A 21549-nucleotide genomic window follows, 5' to 3' on the forward strand; every position below is an offset into this window, starting at 1 on the left:
TCCTCACAGGGAGCCTGATGTGGGACTCAGTCCCCGAACTGGGATCACGCCCTGAGCCAAAGGTAAACAGATGCTCAACTGCTGAGCCACCCAGGCATCCCACGATCTGGTGTTTTTGTTGATAAATTTTTTTAAATGTAGTTATTTGTATTGTGTAATTAATTACAACATGATTATTTACAATGTAATTTGTAAATGTAATTACTGATACTTGTTAACATAACTCCTATGTAGTGATATTAAGTGTAATTATTGATGTATTCGGATTTAGGTGTCCTGTTTTATTTTTTTGTTTGCTGCTTCTTCTATTTTACGTCCTTTGATTTCCTATTCTTTCTTTTGGATTTTTTTTTTAAAGAATTTATGAGTTCTTGATTATATCTCTTTGTATATAGATTTTTAGTGGTCTCTCTAGGGATTACAACATATGTACATACATATACATACATAACCTACATACACAGTCTACTTAAAATTAGTATTTTATCATGTTAAGTGGGATGTAGAGTGTACCACCTAGGTCCCTTCTCCTCACTCACATGATGTAGTTGTCATCTACTTTTGTTGAAAACCCTGTCATACAATGTTAGGACTTTGGCCTTCAGCTGTTGTACACAGTTTAAAGAACTTAAAAGAAAAATTGTCGATTACATTTAAACCAGATATTTGCTGTATCTGTTGCTGTTCTTCATCCCTGAAAATTCAGTTATTATTTCTGTTACCATTTTACCACTGTTTCAAGGATTCTTTTAGCATTTCTTTTAGAGCAGGTCTGCTGTTGGAGAATTTTCTCAGCTGTTTTCCATCTGAGAATCTCCTTAGATTGAAGTAATTTTTGCTTGATAGAGAATTCTAGGTTGATAGTTATTTTCTTTTACCAGTTTGAAAGTGGTGTTTCACTGCCTCTGGCCTATCTGGTTTTTGGTAGAAGTCTGCAATCTTGGAATCATCATTACTGTCTATTTAGCATCATTTTATAGCTGCTTTAGAGATACTTCCCTGTCTTTACTGTTCAGCAATTTGGTTATAGTGTTTGGGTATGGATTTCTTTGAGTTTCTTCTTATTTGAGGTTCACTGAGCTTCTTGATTTTAAAAGTTTGGGTTTTTTTGCTGGTTGGGAGGAAATTTTTAGCCATTGTTTTTCACATTTTTTTTCGTGGGGATTTAATGACCCAGATGTTTTACCCTTGTTATTGTTCTGCAGGTCCTTGAGGTGCTGTACTTTTTTCTATTTCTTTTTTTCCTGTTGTTGAGCTTGGAAAATTTCTATTTGTATTACCTCTGGATTCACCGATTCTTTCCTCTGTCATTTCGTTGTCCTTTGAGTCTTTACAGTGATTTTAAGTTTGTATTATTTTTTGGTTCTAAGGTTTCCATTTGTTTCAAGAGTATTTGACTTTTCTTGGAACATGGTTATAATACTTTTTTTTCCTTTTTTAAGAGAGAGAGAACACAAGTGGGGAGAAGGGAGGGGCAGAAGGAGAGGGAGTGAAAGAACCTCAAGCAGGCTTCACATTCAGCACAGAGCCCAATGCGGGGCTCAGTCCCATTTCCCTGAGATCATGACCTGAGCTGAAATCAAGAGTCAGATTGATTCTTGACTGAGCCACTAGGCGCCCCTATAATTGCTTCTTTACAAAGCAAAACAAGGGGGGATCCCTGGGTGGCGCAGCGGTTTGGCGCCTGCCTTTGGCCCAGAGCGCGATCCTGGAGACCCGGGATCGAGTCCCACGTCGGGCTCCCGGTGCATGGAGCCTGCTTCTCCCTCTGCCTGTGTCTCTGCCTCTCTCTCTCTCTCTCTGTGACTATCATAAATAAATAAAAATTAAAAAATAAATAAATAAAAAATAAAAAAACAAAATTTAAAAAACCTTTGTTCTGTAATTCTAGCATCCATATCATCATCTTGCTTGTCTTTTCCTTTGTGAGATAATGCAGTTTTCTAGGATTTTGTATGGCAGTTAATTTTGGATTGTATTATGGACAATTTGACTTACATAATTCTGAGTCATGTTAAATCCTGTTAGGTTAGGTTCAGGCTACAAGTTTCAACTAGCACTCTGTAGGCTGTGGTTCCAGAGTCTGTTCATTTTTTTGGATTTTACTTGTATATGTACCTGTTGGTATCCAGTCTGGGACCTGACAAGGTCTGACAAGTGAAAAGGTCATAGTTTAGGTCTCAGACCCTTTGGTATGCTCTTACAGTCAAATCCATGTATGCTCAGCTCACGTGTGAGCCTAGAAACACACACACAACTTGATAAGCTTTTCACAAACCTCCCTCCTTTCTACAGTCTCCCTAACAGCTTCTGGTGCCAAGGGGAGCCCACCTTCCTTGTTGGGCTAAAAAGTTGGAGCTTTACTTTCCAAGCAGCAAGAAGACAGAGGAAAAGGGATTCTGCTCTTCCTTTTGGGACTACAGTTTCTCTGTCAAAGTACAGGGATTTTGGAGCCTGCCAGAGTGCTGCTGCCATTGCCACCGTTGGTAGGCTGGTATTACTTGGGGACCCAGAGTAGAGTGAAAGGGATAAAACAAAAAAGCCCAGGATGGTTCCCTCACTCTCTGTTATCCATAGGCATCGCCTTCTGCTCCTTAGACCAGAAATAGAGGGCTTGTCTGGAGCTTTTCCTTTGAGCATCTGGCTGTACAGTGTTGGCTTTTGAGTCCAGGCTATGAGATACTGGAGGAACAGAAAGTGGGGAAACTTGCCTGTAGTATGATGGTACTTCAAGTTCTGGTTTCCTTTCTCTATCTGCCTGGTACCATTTACTTTTCCAGGTCCTCAGATAAGTTCGTCTGGTGTTTGTAGTTGCATTCTGTGGGAGAGATAGGGTGGAGTGTGCTTATTTCATCTTGACCTACTCCTTAGAATTTCAAATCAAGTCATAGAATATGGATTTTCTATTTTCCCCTTGAAAGCAAATACATTAGGGAAGATAGTGGTTTAACACTTGCTTCTCTGGTTCCTATTATAATTATTTTCATTGCATTAAAACCTCTTGAGCTACAGTTTGTAGCCCTGTGTCAGCACCTCATATTTGTATTCAGAAGTTTTCTGGAGCATAGAAATGCCTACTCTCCTGTTTCTGATTCCAGCTCTCATTTTTCATAGAGTGGAAACTTTCTTTCTTCTTCTTCTTCTTCTTTTTTTTTTTTTTTGAGTGGAAACTCTTGTAAAAACCTTCTTTTTGTATTTGCCTAATATCACTCTTAGGTGGCCTACGGCTTTCTTAACATGCCCTTAAAACTTCTTTTACCAAAAGAGGGAATTTTTAATGGCTTGTTGATTTTGTAAATAAATATTAAGATTAAGAACTCAGAATTAATGTGTAATTTCTTCCTGCATAACCTCTTTAGGATATACTGGTATTTTGTACTTCCATGTAAATAGATACTAAGTTGGTTTTAGGATCTTTATGCAAAGAGGTGGAGGTTAACAAAATAAATTCTTCTTAGCTGACATTAATAAGTGAGTTAATTTCTCATTTTGTTGATACATGTTCTCCTTTAATAGCCATTTTGAGTGACTAATGCAGTCTTTTAGGAATAGGCATGCATGTTCCTTGTGTTGAAGTCCCACTTGTCTTGATTTTCTTCTCTGCTTTAAGCCATTTTATCACAAGACCTCTTCCCTCTGACTAAAAAGGATTCCTGACTTCAAATTTCTTCATAAAGATGCTGCTAATTTAAAATGCTAGGAACAAAATGTGTGACCTTATCAAGTAAATTCTTTCAGCCAATGTTTGTGATGTTTATTCTTTCAACGGATATTTATTATGCGCCTATTATGTAATGCCAGGTACCATACTGGACACCAAGGACTCAAAAATAAATAGTCACAGACTGTCAGGAAAATTTTTGTCCATTGAGTGAAGTTTATAGTCTGAAGAATTTTTCTTTTCTTTTTTTTTTTCTTTTTAAGATTTATTTATTTTGAGACTGAGAGGGAGTTGTGAGTACCCTGGGGTGGGAGTGGAGGCAGAGGGAGAGAATCTTAAGCAGACTTCCCGCTGAGCATAGAGCCCGAAGTGAGGCTTGATCTCACGACCCTGAGATCATGACCTGAGCTGAAAATCCAAGTCAGACGCTTAACCAGCTGAGCCATCCAGGAGCCCCAAGAATTTATTTATTTACATGTTTATCTTTGTACTTCATTGTTCGTGTTTAAATCTGCTAATCACAGCTTTGTCTTTAAAATCGGTGATTAAAGGGGGGCACCTGGGTGACTTAGTGGTTGAGCTGCCTTTGGCTCAGGTCATGATCCTGGGGTCCTGGGATCAAGTCTCGCATTGGGCTCCCTGCAGGGAGCCTGCTTCTCCCTCTGCCTATATCTCTACCTCTCCATGTCTCTCATGAATGAATAAATAAAATCTTTAAAAAATAAATAAAATTGGTGACTAAAATATATCCATTTTAATGAAATACTCTTGTATCTTGGTTACACAAAAGTCTTGGTAAAGTTCTGGATATATGTGTATCATCTCATGGAGTTGGTTGGTATTTTGTATTTTGGGGTTTGTTGTGGTTAAGGATTAGTTGCAGTTAAAAGACACGTCCTAGCCATTTGAAAATTTTAAAACTTCTTAGTGAAATACTAAAGTGAGTAAATGGAGTTTTGAGCATCATTCAAGTAATTGAAGAAAGTTCTTTATTTCCAGTAATCTGGCCTCACAGGTTTCCAAAAGGTATGCTTTAAAAAGCAAAGCAGATATTTTAAGCATTTCTATGTTCTTTTGTTAACAAAATATTTTAGAAATTGGACCAAAGCATTTATTTTAGTTTAGCCCGGTATTTATTGAATTAAAACTGTTTCATTTATTAATTTATTAAGATGTTTAATTTTCTGAGGAGTTTCCATATTGTTTTCCATAGTAGTCACACCGTTTTACATTCCTACCCAACAGTGTACGAGGGGTCCAATTTCTCCACATCTCACCAGCACTTGTTAACTTTTGTTTTGGTAATGGTCATCCTTAGAGGTATGAGATGATATTTCCTTGTGGTTCTGTCCTTTTGGTTTGTATATCTGTCCTTATGCCAGTACCATACTGTTTCCGTTTTTGTAGCTTTATAATATATTTTTAAATCAGGAAAGATGTTACCTCTGGCTTTGTTCTTTCTCAAGGTTGTTTTGGCTATTCAGGTCCTTTGTGGTTCCTTGTGAATTTAAGGGTTTTTTTTTTCTATTCCTGTGAAAAATACCACTAATATTTTGATAGGGATATGTTAAGTCTATAGATCACTTTAGATAGTGACATCTTGGGACACCTGGGTGGCTCAGCAGTTGAACATCTGCCTTTGGCTCAGGGTGTGATCCCTGGTCTGCTTATAGTCCTGCATTGGGCTCCCTGCAGGGAGGTGGGGGGAGGGTTAGTGGGGGGCCTGCTTCCCACTCTGCCTATGTCTCTACCTGTTTCTGTGTGTCTCTCATAAATAAATAAATACATAGTGACATCTTACCAGTATTAAGTCTTCCATTTCATGAACACAGGATGTTTTTCCTTTTTTTTTTTTTTTTTTAATTTTTTTATTGATTTATGATAGCAGAGAGAGAGAGAGAGACAGAGACAGAGACATAGGCAGAGGGAGAAGCAGGCTCCATGCACCGGGAGCCTGACGTGGGATTCAATTCCGGGTCTCCAGGATCGCGCCCTGGGCCAAAGGCAGGCGCCAAACCGCTGCGCCACCCAGGGATCCCCAGGATGTTTTTCCATTTATTTGTGCTCTCTTTAATTTCTTTCAGCAGTGTGTTACAGTTTTAAGTGTATAAATCTTTCACTTCCTTGGTTAAGTTTATTTTTAAGTATTTTATTCTTTGTTATGTTATTACAAATGAGATTGCTTGCTTAATTTCCTTTTTGGCAAGTATATTTCATTGTTAGTATATAGAAATCCAACTAATTTTTGTGTGTTGATTTTATATCCTGTAACTGAATTCATCTATCAGTTTTTTGTGGAGTTGTCAGGGTTTCCTACATGTAAAATAGAGTTATCTGCAAATAGAGGTAATTTAATTGCTTTCTTTCCCATGTGGATACCTTTTATCCTCTCTATCCTAATAGCCTTGGTTAGATTTCTAATACTGTGTTGAATAGAGGTGTTAAAAGTGGGCATCCTTCCCTTGTTCCTAATATTAGAAGAAGAAAAGCTTTCAGTTTTTCATGATTGAATATGATGTTAGCTGTTAGTTTTTTGTTTATGGCTTTTATTATGAAGAGGTAATTTCCTTTTGTTCCTAGCATGTTGAGAGTTTTAAATCATGAAGGAGTGTTGAATTTGTCAAATATTTTTCCTACATCTGTTGAATTGATCGTATGATAGTTACACTTCAGTTGATGTGGTGTATCACTGTAGTTGATTTTTATATGTTAAACCATATCCTTGCACTCCAGGGATGAATTCCACTTGGTCATGGTGTGTGATGCTTTCAGGTACTGTTGAATTCTGTTTGCTAGTGTTTTGTTGAGAATTTTTGCATCTGTGTTCATCAGGGATATTGTACTGTAGTTTGCTTTATAGTATCATTGTTTGGCTTTGGTATTAGAATAATGGCTGGCCTCATAAAATGAGTTTGGAAGTGTTCCTTTTTCATTTTGGGGGGACAAATTTGAGGATTATTGTTAATTCTTAAAATGTTTGGTAGAATTCTCCAGTGAAGTCATTTGCTTTTCTGCTTTCTGCTATGGGCTTTTCTTTGTTAGAAGGATTTTTCATTACTGATTCAGTCTCCTTACAAATTATAGATGTGTTCAATTTCTCTGTTTCTTGGTGATTCAGTCTTAGTAGGTGTTCTAATAGTGTCTTATGAAACTTTTAGCTCTGTGGCATCAGTTGTAATATCCTCTTTATTTTTTATTTTGTTTGAGTTGTCTCTTTATTTTAGTCTAGCTAAAGTTGGGTCAATTTTGTTGATCTTTTTGAAGAACCAAATTTTGCATTAATTTTTCTGTTTTTTTCTATTCTGTATTCATTTATTTCTGCTCTAATTGTTATTCCTTCTGACTTGGGCTTAATTTGTTATTTCTAGTTTCTTGTGTAAAGTTAGGTTCTGTGAGATTTTTCTGCTTTCTTGATGTAAGCATTTATAGCTATATGTGTCCCTCTTGATACTGGTTTTAGTGTATTCCGTAAGATTGTGATATGTTGTGTTTTCATTTGTCTCGAGACATATTTTAAACTTCCTTTTCAATTTCTTTTTCAACTCATTGGTTGTTCAAGAATGTATTGTTTAATTTCCACATATTTCTTAGTTTTCCAGTTTTCTTTTTGCTTTTGATTTCTGGGTTTATTCCATTGTGGTTGGGAAAGATACTTGATATGATTTCTGTCTTCTTAAATTTAAGACCTGTTTTGTGACCTAACATGTGATTTGTCCTAGAGAATGATTTGAATGTGTATTCTATTCTGCTGCTGTAGGATGGAATGTTCTATAAAAGTCTGATAGGTCCATTTGGTCTGTGGTGTTGAGTTCTCTGTTTTCTTCCAGATTTTCTGTCCGGATGTTCTATATCCATTACTGAAAATGGGGCATTGAAGTCTCCTGTTACTGTCTTGCTGTTTATTTCTTCCTTCACTTCTGTCAGTGTTTGTATATTTAGAGGCTCTAATGTTGCGGCATATATAATTGTTATATCTTCTTGGTAGATTGACCATTTTATCATTGTCTCTTGTGACAATTTTTGACTTAAAGTTTGTTTTGTCTAAGACAAGGTTAGTCCCCTTCTCTCTGCTCTTTTTGTTACTGTTTGCATGGAATATCTTTTTCCATCCTTTAACTTTCAGCCTTTGTGTGTCCTTAAATCTAAATTGAGTCTCTTATAGGCATCATGTAGTAGGATCTTGATTTCTTTTTATTTTAAAAATACATTCAGTCTCTCTGTGTCTTTTGGGCAATTTAATTCATTTACATTTAAAGTTATTATTGATAGAGCAGGATTTACGTTGCCATCTTGCTCATTGTTTTTCTGAGTGGCTTCTAGGCCTTTTTACTTCTTTTCCTCTCTTGCTGTCTTCCTTTGTATTTCCTTGTTTTCATGTAGTGACATGCTTTGATTCCTTTCTCATTCTTTTGCATATCTTCCATAGGCATTTTTGTTGTGGTCACCATGGGACTTACATAAAAGACTTTTACAGCAATCTGTTTTAAGCTGATAACATCTTCAGTCACATCAAAAACTATGTTTTGCTTCTTGTTGGCCTCATCCTCTCTCCCGCACTTTATTAACTCAAATAGCTCATTTTATTTTTTTGCACATAAGTATTTTTCTATAAAAATAGGGATAATAATCTGTTCTTTAAAAAAAAGATTGGGGGACGCCTGGGTGACTCAGCAGTTGAGCACCTGTCTTTGGCCCAGGGCAGGATCCTGGAGTCCAGGAATCAAGTCCCACATTGGGCTCCCTGCATGGAGCCTGCTTCTCTTTCTGCCTGTGTCTCTGCCTCTCTGTGTGTGTCTCTCATAAATAAATAAAATCTTTAAAAAAATTGTTCCGTTAACCCAGAGGTTCTCAAAGTATGTTTTGCACCCTCTTAGAGGGTCCCTGAGATTTTTTTTCAACACGGTCCAGTTAGTCAAAACTGTTTGCATGATAATTCTGAGATGGTATTTGTCTTTTTCACCCTGTTGACATTTGTAATGATGGGGCAAAGATAATTGTGGGAAAACCTGCTGGCGCTGGGCCAAATTGTACTAATAGTCATTTTGTGCTGCTGCATATTCCCAGTAAAATTAAGTGCCAGTTTTACTTAAAGATGTCTTTGAGGAAGTAGATAATTAATTTTATTAAATCTAAACTCTTGGGTATATGGGGTTTTTTTAGAAGATATAAATGGGGGACGCCTGGATGGCTCAGCGGTTTAGCGCCGCCTTTGGCCCAGGACGTGATCCTGGAGTCCCGGGATCGAGTCCTACGTTGAGCTCCCTGCATGGAGCCTGCTTCTCCCTTTGCCTGTGTCTCTGCCTCTCTCTCTGTCTGTGTGTCTCTCATGAATAAATAAATAAAATCTTTAAAAAAAAAGATATAAATGTTTTTTTTAATGTTTTTATTTTATTGAGTTTTTTATTTAAAGTTCAGTTAGTTAACATACAATGTAATATTATTTTCAGATGTCAGTTTAGTGATCACTACTTCTGTAAGACACCCAGTGCTCATCACAGCATAGGTATATAATTTTTTTAATATGTATGGTGAATCGGGAAGCACGCATAAATAAGCATACTACTTGTTTTAAGGAAAAGTACATGCATATTTGATTGTTTTTGTGAACCCAATTAACTACTTTTTTTTTTTAAGATTTTATTTATTTATATGAGAGTGAAAATGCATGGGAGGGAGAGCAAGAGAGAATTTGAAGCAGATTCCACACTGAGCACAGGGTCCCATGCAGGGCTCAGAGTCATGACCCTGACCTGAGATCATGACCGGAGTTGAAATCAAGAGTCAGACACTCAACCAACTAAGCCACCCAGGTGCCCCTCAATTAGCTCTTTTTTTAATGGAATACCATTTTTACTCCAAAGAATGACTGTGGCTTGGGAATTGCCAGATGTTTTCTTGGAAATGAATGAAGTGAGCTTGTCATTTCAAGGAAAACAGCTGACAGTATTTGTTGCCCTTGGTAAAATGTAAGCTTTTAAAGTGAAAATTAGAATTTTGTAAAACTTATATTTACCACCCTGTGCTTTGACAACTTTAAAGAGTATTCTGGAGCACCTAGGTAGCTCAATCAGTTAAGCGTCTCCCTTGGGCTCAGGTCATGTCTGCTATGCCTCTCTGTCCCTCCTCCCCTCTCATGCTTGCTCTCTCTCAAGTAAATAAATAAATCTTTTTTTTTTTAAAGTGTGTTCTGATAAGATGATTGGTGATATTAATGATGCGATTTCTTTTTTTTACATTCTCTGATGTAGTGTATCAACATTTGGAAGGTCTGCATAAGTCAGTGAACCAGTATTTTCCAAAATATTAAAAAATACATGATGTCATAAAATCATGAATGTAAAGATCTACTTACTAAGGGGGGAGATATACCACTGGATTTTAATTAACCGAGAAGTTCACTGATCTGGCTTGCACTTCCCACATTCTTCTTCTTCTTCTTCTTTTTTTTTTTTTTTTTTAAACCAGAACGTTTATTTTGACTAATCATTGGAATCCTTAAGATGAACTGGATGCTGCAGCAGCTGCCCTCTTGGGCTTAGGTGTTGTTCCTTCACGGAATCCATGCCTGAATCTGCTGTATACAATTTTAGGTGCCTCATTCGACTGGTCCCAGTGGTATTTTGTCTTTTAGCCTTGGCACTCCAGTTGTACTTTCTCTTCCACTTGGCAGGATAGCCACACTTGCCACAGGTGGACTTTTGAAGGTGGTAGGCCTTACAGCCACAGTGGCGGCACAACGTGTGCCTCTTATTGCGACGCTTTCTGAATGATGACATCCCCTTCGTCATCTTGTTTCTGTGCCAGACCCCAAAGAGACTGGAAGAGGAGGTCCACTTCCCACATTCTAACTAACCTTTAAGAAACTGCCATTTGTCAAATTTTGGTGTAATATCAAAGAAGAGTATATTCACAGTGATTTTAAAAAGCTGTTAAAATACTCCTTTTCCTATCTCTGCATGTCTGAGGCCAGATTTTCTTAATATAGATAAAACCATTTCTCTATTCACAACACTTCTGACACCAAATGTGTGGGTTTTCCACACGAAGTAGTTCTCCAGTTCTCTGTAACTTGGGGTTCTACAGTTTAATTCATTCTGGCACTAACTCCCCAAGTTAGCACAGACCTCACAGGTTAAGGGCTCAGTCCACAAGATTGCCCCCTACTTTAGTTGCCAGCTGTAAGTCTCAAGTTATCACATGTACTTCTGGCCAACCAGCTATAAATCCAGGGTTTCCATAACTTCTCCTCGTATTCGGTAATCTTATATTAGTTCACAGAGTTTAGGGAAAACACTTTACTTATATTTACTGTTTTATTATAAAGCACATTATAAAACATACAAATGAATCACCAAGTAAAGAGATGCAGAGGGCAAGGTCAAGAAAGGATCCCAAGTGCAGAGGCCGCAGTCTTTGTGGGTTGAGTGAGGTATGCCATCCTTCCAGCACATGGATGCATTCACCAACCGGGAAGCTCTCTGAACTACTTCATTCAGGGGCTTTATGGTTCTATAACATGGGCATGATTGGTTAAGTTATTGGCCATTGGTGATTAACTGGATCCCCAGCTCTTCTTCCCTCCTTAGATTTGGGGAGTAGAGCTGAAAGTTCCAATGCTGTAATCACCTGGTTTGTTCCTCCGGCAACCAGCTCCATTCTGCAAGTCATTACCATAAACTTTCCTGTGGTTGAAAGGGACTTATGAATAACAAAATATGCTCTTCTCACCCTTACTATTCAGGGATCTCCAGGGTTTTAGAAGCTCTGTACCAGGAACCAGGATGAAGACTATGTGTGTGTGTGTGTGTGTGTATTTATTATTACATCACCATATCAAAATAAACTTCAGCCAACACAAAATAGCATAGCAGATTGAATGCCAAAGCAGATATGAAAATATAGCAGTTTCCTATCAAGACAAACAGCATTGCAAAAATGTAAAATAATGCCCTCTTCTTGCTAATTTTTTTTCAGTTTGGAAAATAGTTTTTTTTTTTTTCCTAAAACATGTTGTTTATGTTAAGGAAGATTTGATATTAATTTTAACAGAATCAGTCATTTTTCTTGTTTTTTTTTTTAATTTCTAATATCTTAATATCTATAGATAAAATTCAGATTTAACAAAAGCTCTTTTATTAGGGTTGCAAAGAAGTCCTGAGACTAAAAAGTTTGAGATTTGTTGTTTTAACTTTCTAAGGTTGTTGAAAGTTAACAGATGTATTTATGAACGTGAAATCATTTTGTAAAATATTTTAATTGATTGTAGATTTATAAATAATTTTTGAGCCCTTGCTCTTATATTGCTGTGCAAGTCCATTAGATTGAGACTTTGGAGAGGAGACATGGAAAGAGAACATGTAGAAATAATTAGTTTAAGGAGCTCCTTAGTTTAGATGAGGTGTAGTGGAGGGAATTCACATATAACTGTGTTCCACAAAGAGTAAAAATGTAACATGCTAGAGGCTTGTTTTGTCCTAAATATATTGTTATATATGTTTATTAATACATATGTATGTATTTGTGTGTGTGCTTGGTCCTACAGCAAACAGCCCTGCTGTTCATGATTATAGTCCATTACTTTCCCAAATTTCTCTTTGAATTTTGAAGTTGTCTCCTTCCCTTGCAGGTATAGAACAAGATGCAGTGAATACTTTTACCAAATATATATCTCCAGATGCTGCTAAACCAATACCAATTACAGAAGCAATGAGAAATGACATCATAGGTAAGCAGTGCTTGAAGCTATGGCAAAAAAATAAAAAATAATAATAATAATAGTGCGGGTTGTTTTGCTTAACTACGAGGATTTTTTTTATGAACATGGAATTCAGTGTATCCCTTCCTAGTCTGTTTTCAGAGCACTTTATTATATCAACTGTAGCTCACTTAAAATTTTCCTCTGCTATATGTTGGAACCAAATTCTTAGACTTTGACTCAGTTAAAAACAGCAGCATGAAAAGAATAGTAGCACACATTTATTGAGTACTTACTGTGTCCAAGACAGCATCGTAGGCACTTTCCATGGATAAACTCTAACTTTCTAAAGAACCTTATAGCATATACAGTTATTATTTTATAAATGAGGAATTAGAAGCACAAGAGGGTAAATCATTTGCCCAAAGTAACACAACTCAGACATGGCAGAGTTGGGATTTGGAAATAGATCCCTACACATTAACTAGTGTGCTGTTTGTTGTGTTTTTCAAACTAAATTCAGACCAGTCTCCTCTTGCGACCTCATATTCCTGCCAAAAAAAAGACTAGAATAGAAATATCAAAGATTCAGTAATAAAGGCAAGCAGACCTCATTTCAGGACATTGTTTTCATCATAAATTCATATACATTTGTGTGTACTGTGTAACATAAATCTATTTCTCTGTAGGTCATAGTAAAAAAAAAACATGTTTTTACTATGTTGTATCAGAAGGACCTAAAAAAATAAATAAATAAATAAAAATAAAACCAATGTAACTTTCAAAAAAAAAAAAAAGGACCTGAGGTGTACCTGTAATCACAGATGAAAGTGGTTTGTTTTTATTAAATAAATACTTATATTCCCGTCAAGTTCTAGTACTGAGTTTTGTATCTTTTTGACAGAGACTTTGTAGTTTTGGTTTATAAAATACAGCTTGTTATTCTGCTTCTAGCAGATTCTCCCCAGCATGGGGCTCTTTAAATCTTTACCACTGATATTTTGCACTGGCTCAATATTGGACACTGTAAAACCCTTTAATGTCTGAGCTGTGCTTCTTAAATTGGCCCATCAGACTTCACAGTGAACAACTGTTGGCTGTTTTGGAGCTCATCAGATGCTGGTCCCATTGTTTTCCTTTTCTTTTTCCTGCACAGACGCCTATAATACATAGGTCTTGTGGCTGCTGGCTATTTGTCACCATTTGCTTATATTTGGGGTTTTCCCCAGTTTTGTTCCAAATGTCGTTTCATATTGGCTTTTCTATGTAGTTCCTCTATTTTTATGTGGGAATTTGTTGTTGCCATCTTCCAGACTTACCTAGACGAACATTTCCTGTACAATAATACAACTGGGGTGTCCTAACTGATTAGAATTTGGCTATTTGAGGAATTGGCTGACTAGTGATTCCTTTTAGGATTTGTTTGTACCAGTGACTAACCAGACTGTCTGGTGTAGGAGACAAAGGGGCAGGGGGGGGGGGGGGGGGATTTTTGAGCCAAATAAGCATTAAAAATGAAATATCACTTCAATTCTTTTCTTTTCTTTTCTTAAACTTTATCAAATTAATGATATAATCCTATGAAGGGAAAAAAAATCTTTGAAAGTATAAGTTGGTAACCTTTGGTGATTAAGGGATCTAAGAAAATTAAAATGTTGATTACATATGTGTTTTTAGGCCAGTCATTTTTCTCTTTGAGCTTCATTCTGAATCCTACCCCATATTCTCTTACAGCTGAAATATTCTAATACAGCTGTACTTCAGATACATTACAGTTGGAAGAAGTCTGCCCGTGAGCTGTTACTATAAATTCCACCTGCCTGGTTTTGTTGTAAATGTTATCCATGGGTTTCTGGTGTTGCTGTCTGATTACTTCCTTTTTACATGGGGATTAAGAATAACCCAGAAACTATCCTTCCACTGCATCCTTCATCTTCTGCAAATCCTTGAAGTGGTGGAGTTTAAAAAATATTTTGAAGGTACAGCTGATAGAATTTGCTGATGGTTTGAAAGTGAACGTTGTAAGGGGGAAAAAGGAATCAAGCATGACTTCAGTTTTTTGAAAACCTGAGTAAGAGAATGGAGTTGCCATTTATAAGTTGAAGAAGATTGTGGAGGTAATGGCTTATGGGAAAAATCAGGAGTGTGGGTTTTTAGACACCCAAGTGGTGAATGTCAAGCAGTTGGATACCTGTGCTAGGAGTTCATGAGAGAGGTCTAGGTTGAAGATATGTTTGGAAGTCATCAGCATATAGATGGGTTTAAAGCCGTGGATAACATTATCCTTGGAATGAGGATGATAAGTAGAGATGAGGCCTAAGGACTGTGTTCTGGGGCAGGCCCAACATTCACAAGTCTAGTGACTGAGGGAGAACTAGCAAAGGAAACACAGAAGTAGCAGCTCATAAAGTTGGCTCTGCTATATCATCTATGTTTCAGGAGAGTAGTTCTTTCTGGAAGCAATGTTCCTAGGAGTCAGGGAGTGATCAGAGGTGTGTTAAATCCTGCTGAGAGGTTAAGTAAGATGAATATTAGAAATGGAATGGACATGCCAACCTTGTGGACAACTGGTGCATTGGTTATCTTAATTTCAGTAGGTCACTGGAGACAGAAATTTAATCAGAGGAGTCTTATTAGACTAGGAGTGGAATGGAGACAAGTATGAGCAACTGTGAAGAGAGACATTTTGCTCTAAAGATGAGCTGGAAGGGTATGTTAAATCAAGGGACAATGCTTTTTGTTTTGTTTTTGTGATGATGTGTTACAAGCATATAAAGTATAGCATACAAACAAGTATATACGTAGAGCATACAAACAGACTATATATAACTGGTGAGTATGAGGCAGTAGCAAAGGAAAGCTTGGTGCAGGAGTTAGAGGGACAGTTGCTGTGAGAAAGAAGTTTTGAGGCAAAAGAGGATGAGATCCAGGGCTCAAACGCGGAGTGCATGGGTAGAGGTGGTGCAGATGAGTTGGTAGATGTGGTGGAAGTGGTGGAAATAATTTTCTGATTCCTTCTATTTTCTTAACGAAGTAAGAAACAAGATTAGATAAGGTGTTAAGGTGTCCAAAGAGAGAGGAGAAGTTCTGTTTTGTGTCATCTGGCAGAGTATGAGAGGAAATGGACCAGAAAACTGTAGTATGATCCTTGGGTTTCATTAAGGTCCCACTAAGGTCATGAACTTAAAGTGAAACGAGCCGTTTCACGGCTGGTTGTGGGTGAATGGTTTTTTCCAGTCATATTCGATAGCTGGCTAAACAGCTTACTGATTTCCTGCATTTTACTTAGGTAATTCCTATTTTTAGCACATTTCATGTTTCTACCAGGTAACATTTTGATGAACTTTTTTACAGATACATCTTTTTACAAATCCATAACTCTTTAGGTTGCAGTCTTAGAAATAGAATTGCTGATTGAAAGGGCATGCATATTTTTAAAGCTTATGCCATAAACTACCAAAATGCTCTCCAGAAAAGGATATACCAGTATATTCTCACTAACACTAGTGTCAATTTTCCCATGTCTTAGCTCAAGCAAGACAGTGTAGTGTTAAACGATTAAACATGTGCATTATCACAACAATTTTGTGCCAGTTTACTAAACGAAAAATGGGGTGCCTCCTTATTCTAACTTGTTATATTTATTTGATTACTAGTGAGCGTGTATATCTTTTCATATTGGCCATTTTATATTTATTCTTTTTTTTTTTTTAAGTTTGTTTCTTTTAGTAATCTCTACACCAAGTGTGGGGCTTGAACTCACAATCCTGAGTGAGCATCCTCTTCTGACTGAGCCAGCCAGGCACCCCTATATTTGTTCTTTTATAAACTCTTTTCATGTCCTTTGCTCATTTTTCTTTGTGGATATTTCTTACTTATTTGTAGGAGCTCTTGATACATGAATGATAATTTACCATATTCAGAGTAAACTGTCAATCATGCTGCAAATTTTTCCCCCTGTGTGCCTTTTGTATTTTGTTTTGGGGGTGTGTTAATGTATAGAAATTAATTTTATGTTGTTAAATCTTTTGATTTCCACTTTAATATATATATGCTTGGAAAGATCTTCCCTGCCTCAAGATTATATGTTCACCTGTATTTTTCTTAAACTTTCTGACATATATACCTCTACAGTTATTTTCCTACTTTGATTCACAAAGGTGTATGGTTTGGATTTAGTAGAAATTTATTTACCATTTCTTTTACAGCAAAGATTTGTGGAGAAGATGGACAGGTGGATCCCAACTGTTTTGTTTTGGCACAGTCTATAGTCTTTAGTGCAATGGAGCAAGAGTAAGTTAATTTCATACTTTCACATTTTGGGTTTGGGGATGTGAGTTCATTCAACTAAAAACAAACTATCTTGTTGACATAAATGTTTTGAATGTTTACAGGATCTTATAGGCATACTCTGAGACTACCTTGGTTCATGGTGTCTTAAATGTAAATTATATGAACTCTTAAAAATAAAACACTTATTTGTTTTTACTGTTCATATTTCCTAAGTTAAAAGAATTTTTTAAAATTCTGAAGTCATTTGAGGGTGATTATAACTATAGTGTGACTATTTTAATTTATTTATTTCAACAATGCATGTGTTCAGGTGGATATCCTAATTTGTTAGTGCATGCTTTAAGCTTAATGGATGCTGTATTACTAAATCCACTTAGATTTTTTGAAACTGCCTCCATGGTTTGTTTTTTTGTTTTTTGTTTTTTTTAGATTAATTACTGCTGCATGCCCTTAAAAAAAAAGTCTACATATTGAGTCATTTAGTATTTATGGAAAGGGTGCTCTGCACAAGGCACAGTTAGATATAGTCCCTGCTTTGAAGGAAGTTACAGCCTATTAAGAGAAATAGAGCATGTTTTTTGGTTACATGTAATATGATGTAGCATGTGTCACATAACAGAGGCAACTACAAAGTCACTAAGAGGTGGGAGAGATCCTTCCAGGTGTAGGAACCAGGAACAACATCATGGGAAGGGAGGTAGTGTGACCAAGGCTTCTAAGATACAATAGGCACAGAATGGAAAGAGAGAGTATATTTTTCCCAGTTAAGCTCTTTCCTTGGTCATTCCCTCAAATTTTTCCTTTTTGTCCATGTGCAGGCACTTTAGTGAGTTTCTGCGAAGTCACCATTTCTGTAAATACCAGATTGAAGTGCTGACCAGTGGAACTGTTTACCTGGCTGACATTCTCTTCTGTGAGTCAGCCCTCTTTTATTTCTCTGAGGTAAAGTCTGCATTTCCTTTCACACTCTGTTAGAACATTCCAGCCTCTAAACTAGATGTGTTGGGCCCCCTATAGAAGATAACACGGAGGAGCCAAATCATTTCCAAAAAGATTGACTGGAATGAAAGAATTTTATTATGTTAAATTGTGCACCTAATGGCAAGAGTACTTTAACAGCATATTAGGTTAAAGAGAACATGAGAATTCAGTGTAAAATAACCAATTTTGAAAAATTTAACTAAACTTCTGCTTATAGGAGAATGCGTATTTTTAATTATCTGGAGCTGTTTTAAAACCACAGGTTTGATACTTGATTCCAGTGCGCACATATTTGCAGACCAGACTTCAGAAGAGGAAAGGAAAGTAGTAAATTTTTTTCCTTCTATCATTGCTTTTACTTTAGCCACTTGATAGGATTTCTCAAGCAATGAGTAGATTAATCTATTTGAGGCCTATACACAGTTTAGCTTGATGATATTTGTTAGGTTTCGGTAAATGAAATTCTTTAGTTGCAAAGCAGATGACTATTAAGTAGAGAGAAGAGGATTTCCAGGTTCACAGAGCATAACTTCTATACACACTTGCCCTCTGCCTCACCCAGGAATAGAACTTTTGGTTGATTTGCTGTCTCACTCCCTCTCTTTGCCGTAAGTTTAAGTCCACATTCGTTCAGGTTACTGTGGCTGCGTGGAGTGATGGAAATGATCAGATATAAAAGATTCGGTCTGGTTGCTTTACTTTTTGTATGTTAGCCAGCAAGGGCCCACTGATCATCTTTACTGTGATTCTTTTTTTTTTTTTTTTTTTAATTTTTATTTATTTATGATAGCCAGAGAGAGAGAGAGAGAGAGAGGCAGAGACACAGGCAGAGGGAGAAACAGGCTCCATGCACCGGGAGCCCGATGTGGGATTCGATCCCGGGTCTCCAGGATCGCGCCCTGGGCCAAAGGCAGGCGCCAAATCGTGGCGCCACCCAGGGATCCCTTTACTGTGATTCTTATTCCAGTTCACTTAAGTTTGTATCCAGCAGTGTGGTGTTTTTTTTTTTTTCTTTTTTTTTTTTTGTTAGTTCTTTGAGTTTTTCCTCTACAACAATGGTTTTTAAACTTTTCAGTCTCAAAAGCAACTGCAAGGTGCTGACTGGCATTAACTGAACAAGTGGATCTGTTTTTGTTTTTTGTGTATGTCCTGTATTTTTAATGGTTGGGCTTATGGATTAGAGATGGTTAGAGAAATCTGTTTATCATCTTTTTTTCTTTTCTTTTGTATTTTTCCTTCCTAGTACATGGAAAAAGAGGATGCAGTGAATATCTTACAGTTCTGGTTGGCAGCAGATAACTTCCAGTCTCAACTTGCTGCCAAAAAGGGCCAGTATGATGGACAGGAAGCACAGAATGATGCCATGATTTTATATGACAAGTGAGTTTTATTGATTTTTCAGCATTTGGCAAATACTGAGTATTTGATGTGTATTTTGGAAGTAAAGATGAACAATCCAGTCTTTGCTGTCAAGGAGCTCATAGGGAGTATCATAAATCTGCTTTTCATACAGTGTGTATAAAGTTTTAGGATTCTCAGAATAAATGTTTTTGATGGGGGAACAGGAGGTTTGTGTGTGGCAAGAAAGGTGGTGGTGGTGGAGTTCAGGGAGCGTTTCTCAGAAGAAACATTTGAATTGGATCCAGAGTAATGAATTAAATTTTGCTAGCCATAGAAGGTGGGAAAGAACATTCTAGGCAGAGACATTGGCACAAGCAAAGTCAGAGAAACAGGGGAATGTGGCACTTTCAGAAAATCTGAGTTTGGGTAAATAAAACTTGGGTAGGGAATATAGGAGGAAGATGAAACTAATCAGAATATATTGTAAAGGGTCTTAAATATCTATGAATGAGTGCATCATATTTTCTGATGCAGATATACGCAGCCAGGTTAATACTCAGTGAATAAGTGTTTTTCATTGGTCTTCACTGAAAATGAGAAGATGGCAGAATCTTACCGTGAACATAACTGAAAACATCTGGTCAGTTGAGTGATATGAGTGATATGGCCCCCTGTGTTACTCTATTCATTTAATTTTTCTTATTCTGTTAAGAAAAGTCATGTGCTATTTGTATCTACAAGCAATTGCTGGGAGGATAACTTGACAGTAGAGTAAAGTCTGTGGGATGTTAGGGTTTGCAGGAGAGCTGAGAGCATCTAGGTCAGTGGTTCCTGAGCATTGCTCTGCAGGTTCATGCTGGGCTGTCTGCGTAAGAACCACCTGGGAGCTTGTTAAAAATAGGTTTCCAGCCCTCCTCTCTAAGAGATTCTGATTCAGCACATTTGAGGTATGACCCAGGAATCTTTATTTTTAGAAGATACCCAAGATGATGCTGATGGAGCCAGATTAGAGATCTAGTCTGATTTTCCCATTATGCAGGTGAGAAAACAAAGGCCCAATGAGGTATTGATTTTCTCAAGGTCACAGGGCAAGTTATTGTCAGAACTTGGGCTGGAATGCAATTCTTAATGTTTGTCCAGTGTTTATTTATATAATCTATTTGTGGAAAATATTATATAAGGAACATTGTTACATGGATGTTAAAATAGCGAGTGTTTACATTTAGAAATTTGGTCTGGGATGCCCCAAAATTCGAATCATAGAAGAGTATTTACCAACTTATTTGTTATAAGATGGGAGACTATTTGTTAAGAAAAGAGTAATAACAGGGGATCCCTGGGTGGCGCAGTGGTTTGGCGCCTGCCTTTGGCCCAGGGCGCGATCCTGGAGACCCGGGATCGAATCCCACATCGGGCTCCCGGTGCATGGAGCCTGCTTCTCCCTCTGCCTATGTCTCTGCCTCTCTCTCTCTCTCTGTGACTATCATAAATAAATAAAAATTTAAAAAAAAAATTAAAAAAAAAAAGAAAAGAGTAATAACAAAAAATACATATATATTTTTTTTATGCTGGAACAGAAGAGTGGCAGTAGTAGTAAGCTCCTGGCTGGAGTTCAGTAGCCACCGAGAGCAGAGACCCTGTTTTCCCACTGGATCCCATTTTCACGTTGGGAGCCATTTTTAAATGAAGATCACCATATGGCATCCCACTGGCTGTCATTTTGTCAAGTTCATTGTGTCAAATTTGACTGCACTGATCCTAGTTTTTTGTTTTGTTTTGTTTTTTATTCCATTTGAGAGAGAGAGTGAGTGAGTGTGAGGCAGGGGAGAGGCAGAGGAGACAGAAAGAGTTGAGAATCAGGCAGATTCCCCACTGATTGTGGAGCCATCCTAAGGCTCCATCCCACAACCCTGAGATCATGATCTGAGCCAAAATCAAGAGTCAGATGTTCAGCTGACTGAGCCACCCAGGCGCCCCAACCCAATTTGTTTTTGTATCTTATGTATGTTATGTACATATAGTCACAATCGTTCCTCATCAGTCTTTCTGCATTTATATCTTAGACAAGATTTAGAAGTCCCTAGTATGCTTGGAAGAGAACAGACATATATATTTGGCTTTTAATTCTCCTTTTTTTTTTTTGGTATCTACTTTATACATCAGCTTACCAAAACAGTAGGTTTGCAAAACAAAAACAAAAAACACTAGTTTTGCATTATATCTTAAGAAGTTAGATATCTTTGAGGTATCTTTGGTTACTCCTTTTCCTTTCTACACCCAGGCTTCATCAAGTCGTGTTATTCTGTCCAAATACATCAAATCCATCTACTTCACTTTCCGTGTTACTGTATTTTGAATTCCTGCATGTATATTACCTGTGCTTCCTGGTTATAGGGTGTGTTCTCATTGTGTTCTATGCAGAGATCTTTTCTGCTCCCTTTCCAGCATAACTGTGTCTTACCCTCTTTTAACTCTATTTCTATCTCCCAAGTGCTAAACAGAGGATAGGTACCCATCAACTGTGTGTGATTGATTTCTTTGTCTCAGCTGTAGCCTGATTCTCAGAAATCTTAAACAA

At 37.2% G+C, this 21549-nt stretch overlaps 1 protein-coding gene and 1 pseudogene across 3 annotated transcripts in view; one reads left to right on the forward strand and one right to left on the reverse strand.

The window, feature by feature from the left end:
- Window positions 1-21549, forward strand: part of AKAP10 (A-kinase anchoring protein 10) — a 79150-nt gene that overhangs the window by 26994 nt on the left and 30607 nt on the right. For all 3 annotated transcript variants that reach the window (XM_026005584.2, XM_072730477.1, XM_026005586.2), the window contains exons 5-8: window positions 12288-12386; window positions 16565-16649; window positions 17468-17591; window positions 18874-19010. In XM_026005584.2, the coding sequence (XP_025861369.2) occupies window positions 12288-12386; window positions 16565-16649; window positions 17468-17591; window positions 18874-19010 (445 nt within the window). The remainder of the gene's footprint in view (window positions 1-12287; window positions 12387-16564; window positions 16650-17467; window positions 17592-18873; window positions 19011-21549) is intronic.
- On the reverse strand, window positions 10157-10449 carry LOC112924757 (large ribosomal subunit protein eL37 pseudogene; annotated as a pseudogene).

Source organism: Vulpes vulpes, chromosome 12 (genome assembly GCF_048418805.1).
Source record: "Vulpes vulpes isolate BD-2025 chromosome 12, VulVul3, whole genome shotgun sequence".
In the NCBI taxonomy this organism is placed as follows: domain Eukaryota; kingdom Metazoa; phylum Chordata; class Mammalia; order Carnivora; family Canidae; genus Vulpes; species Vulpes vulpes.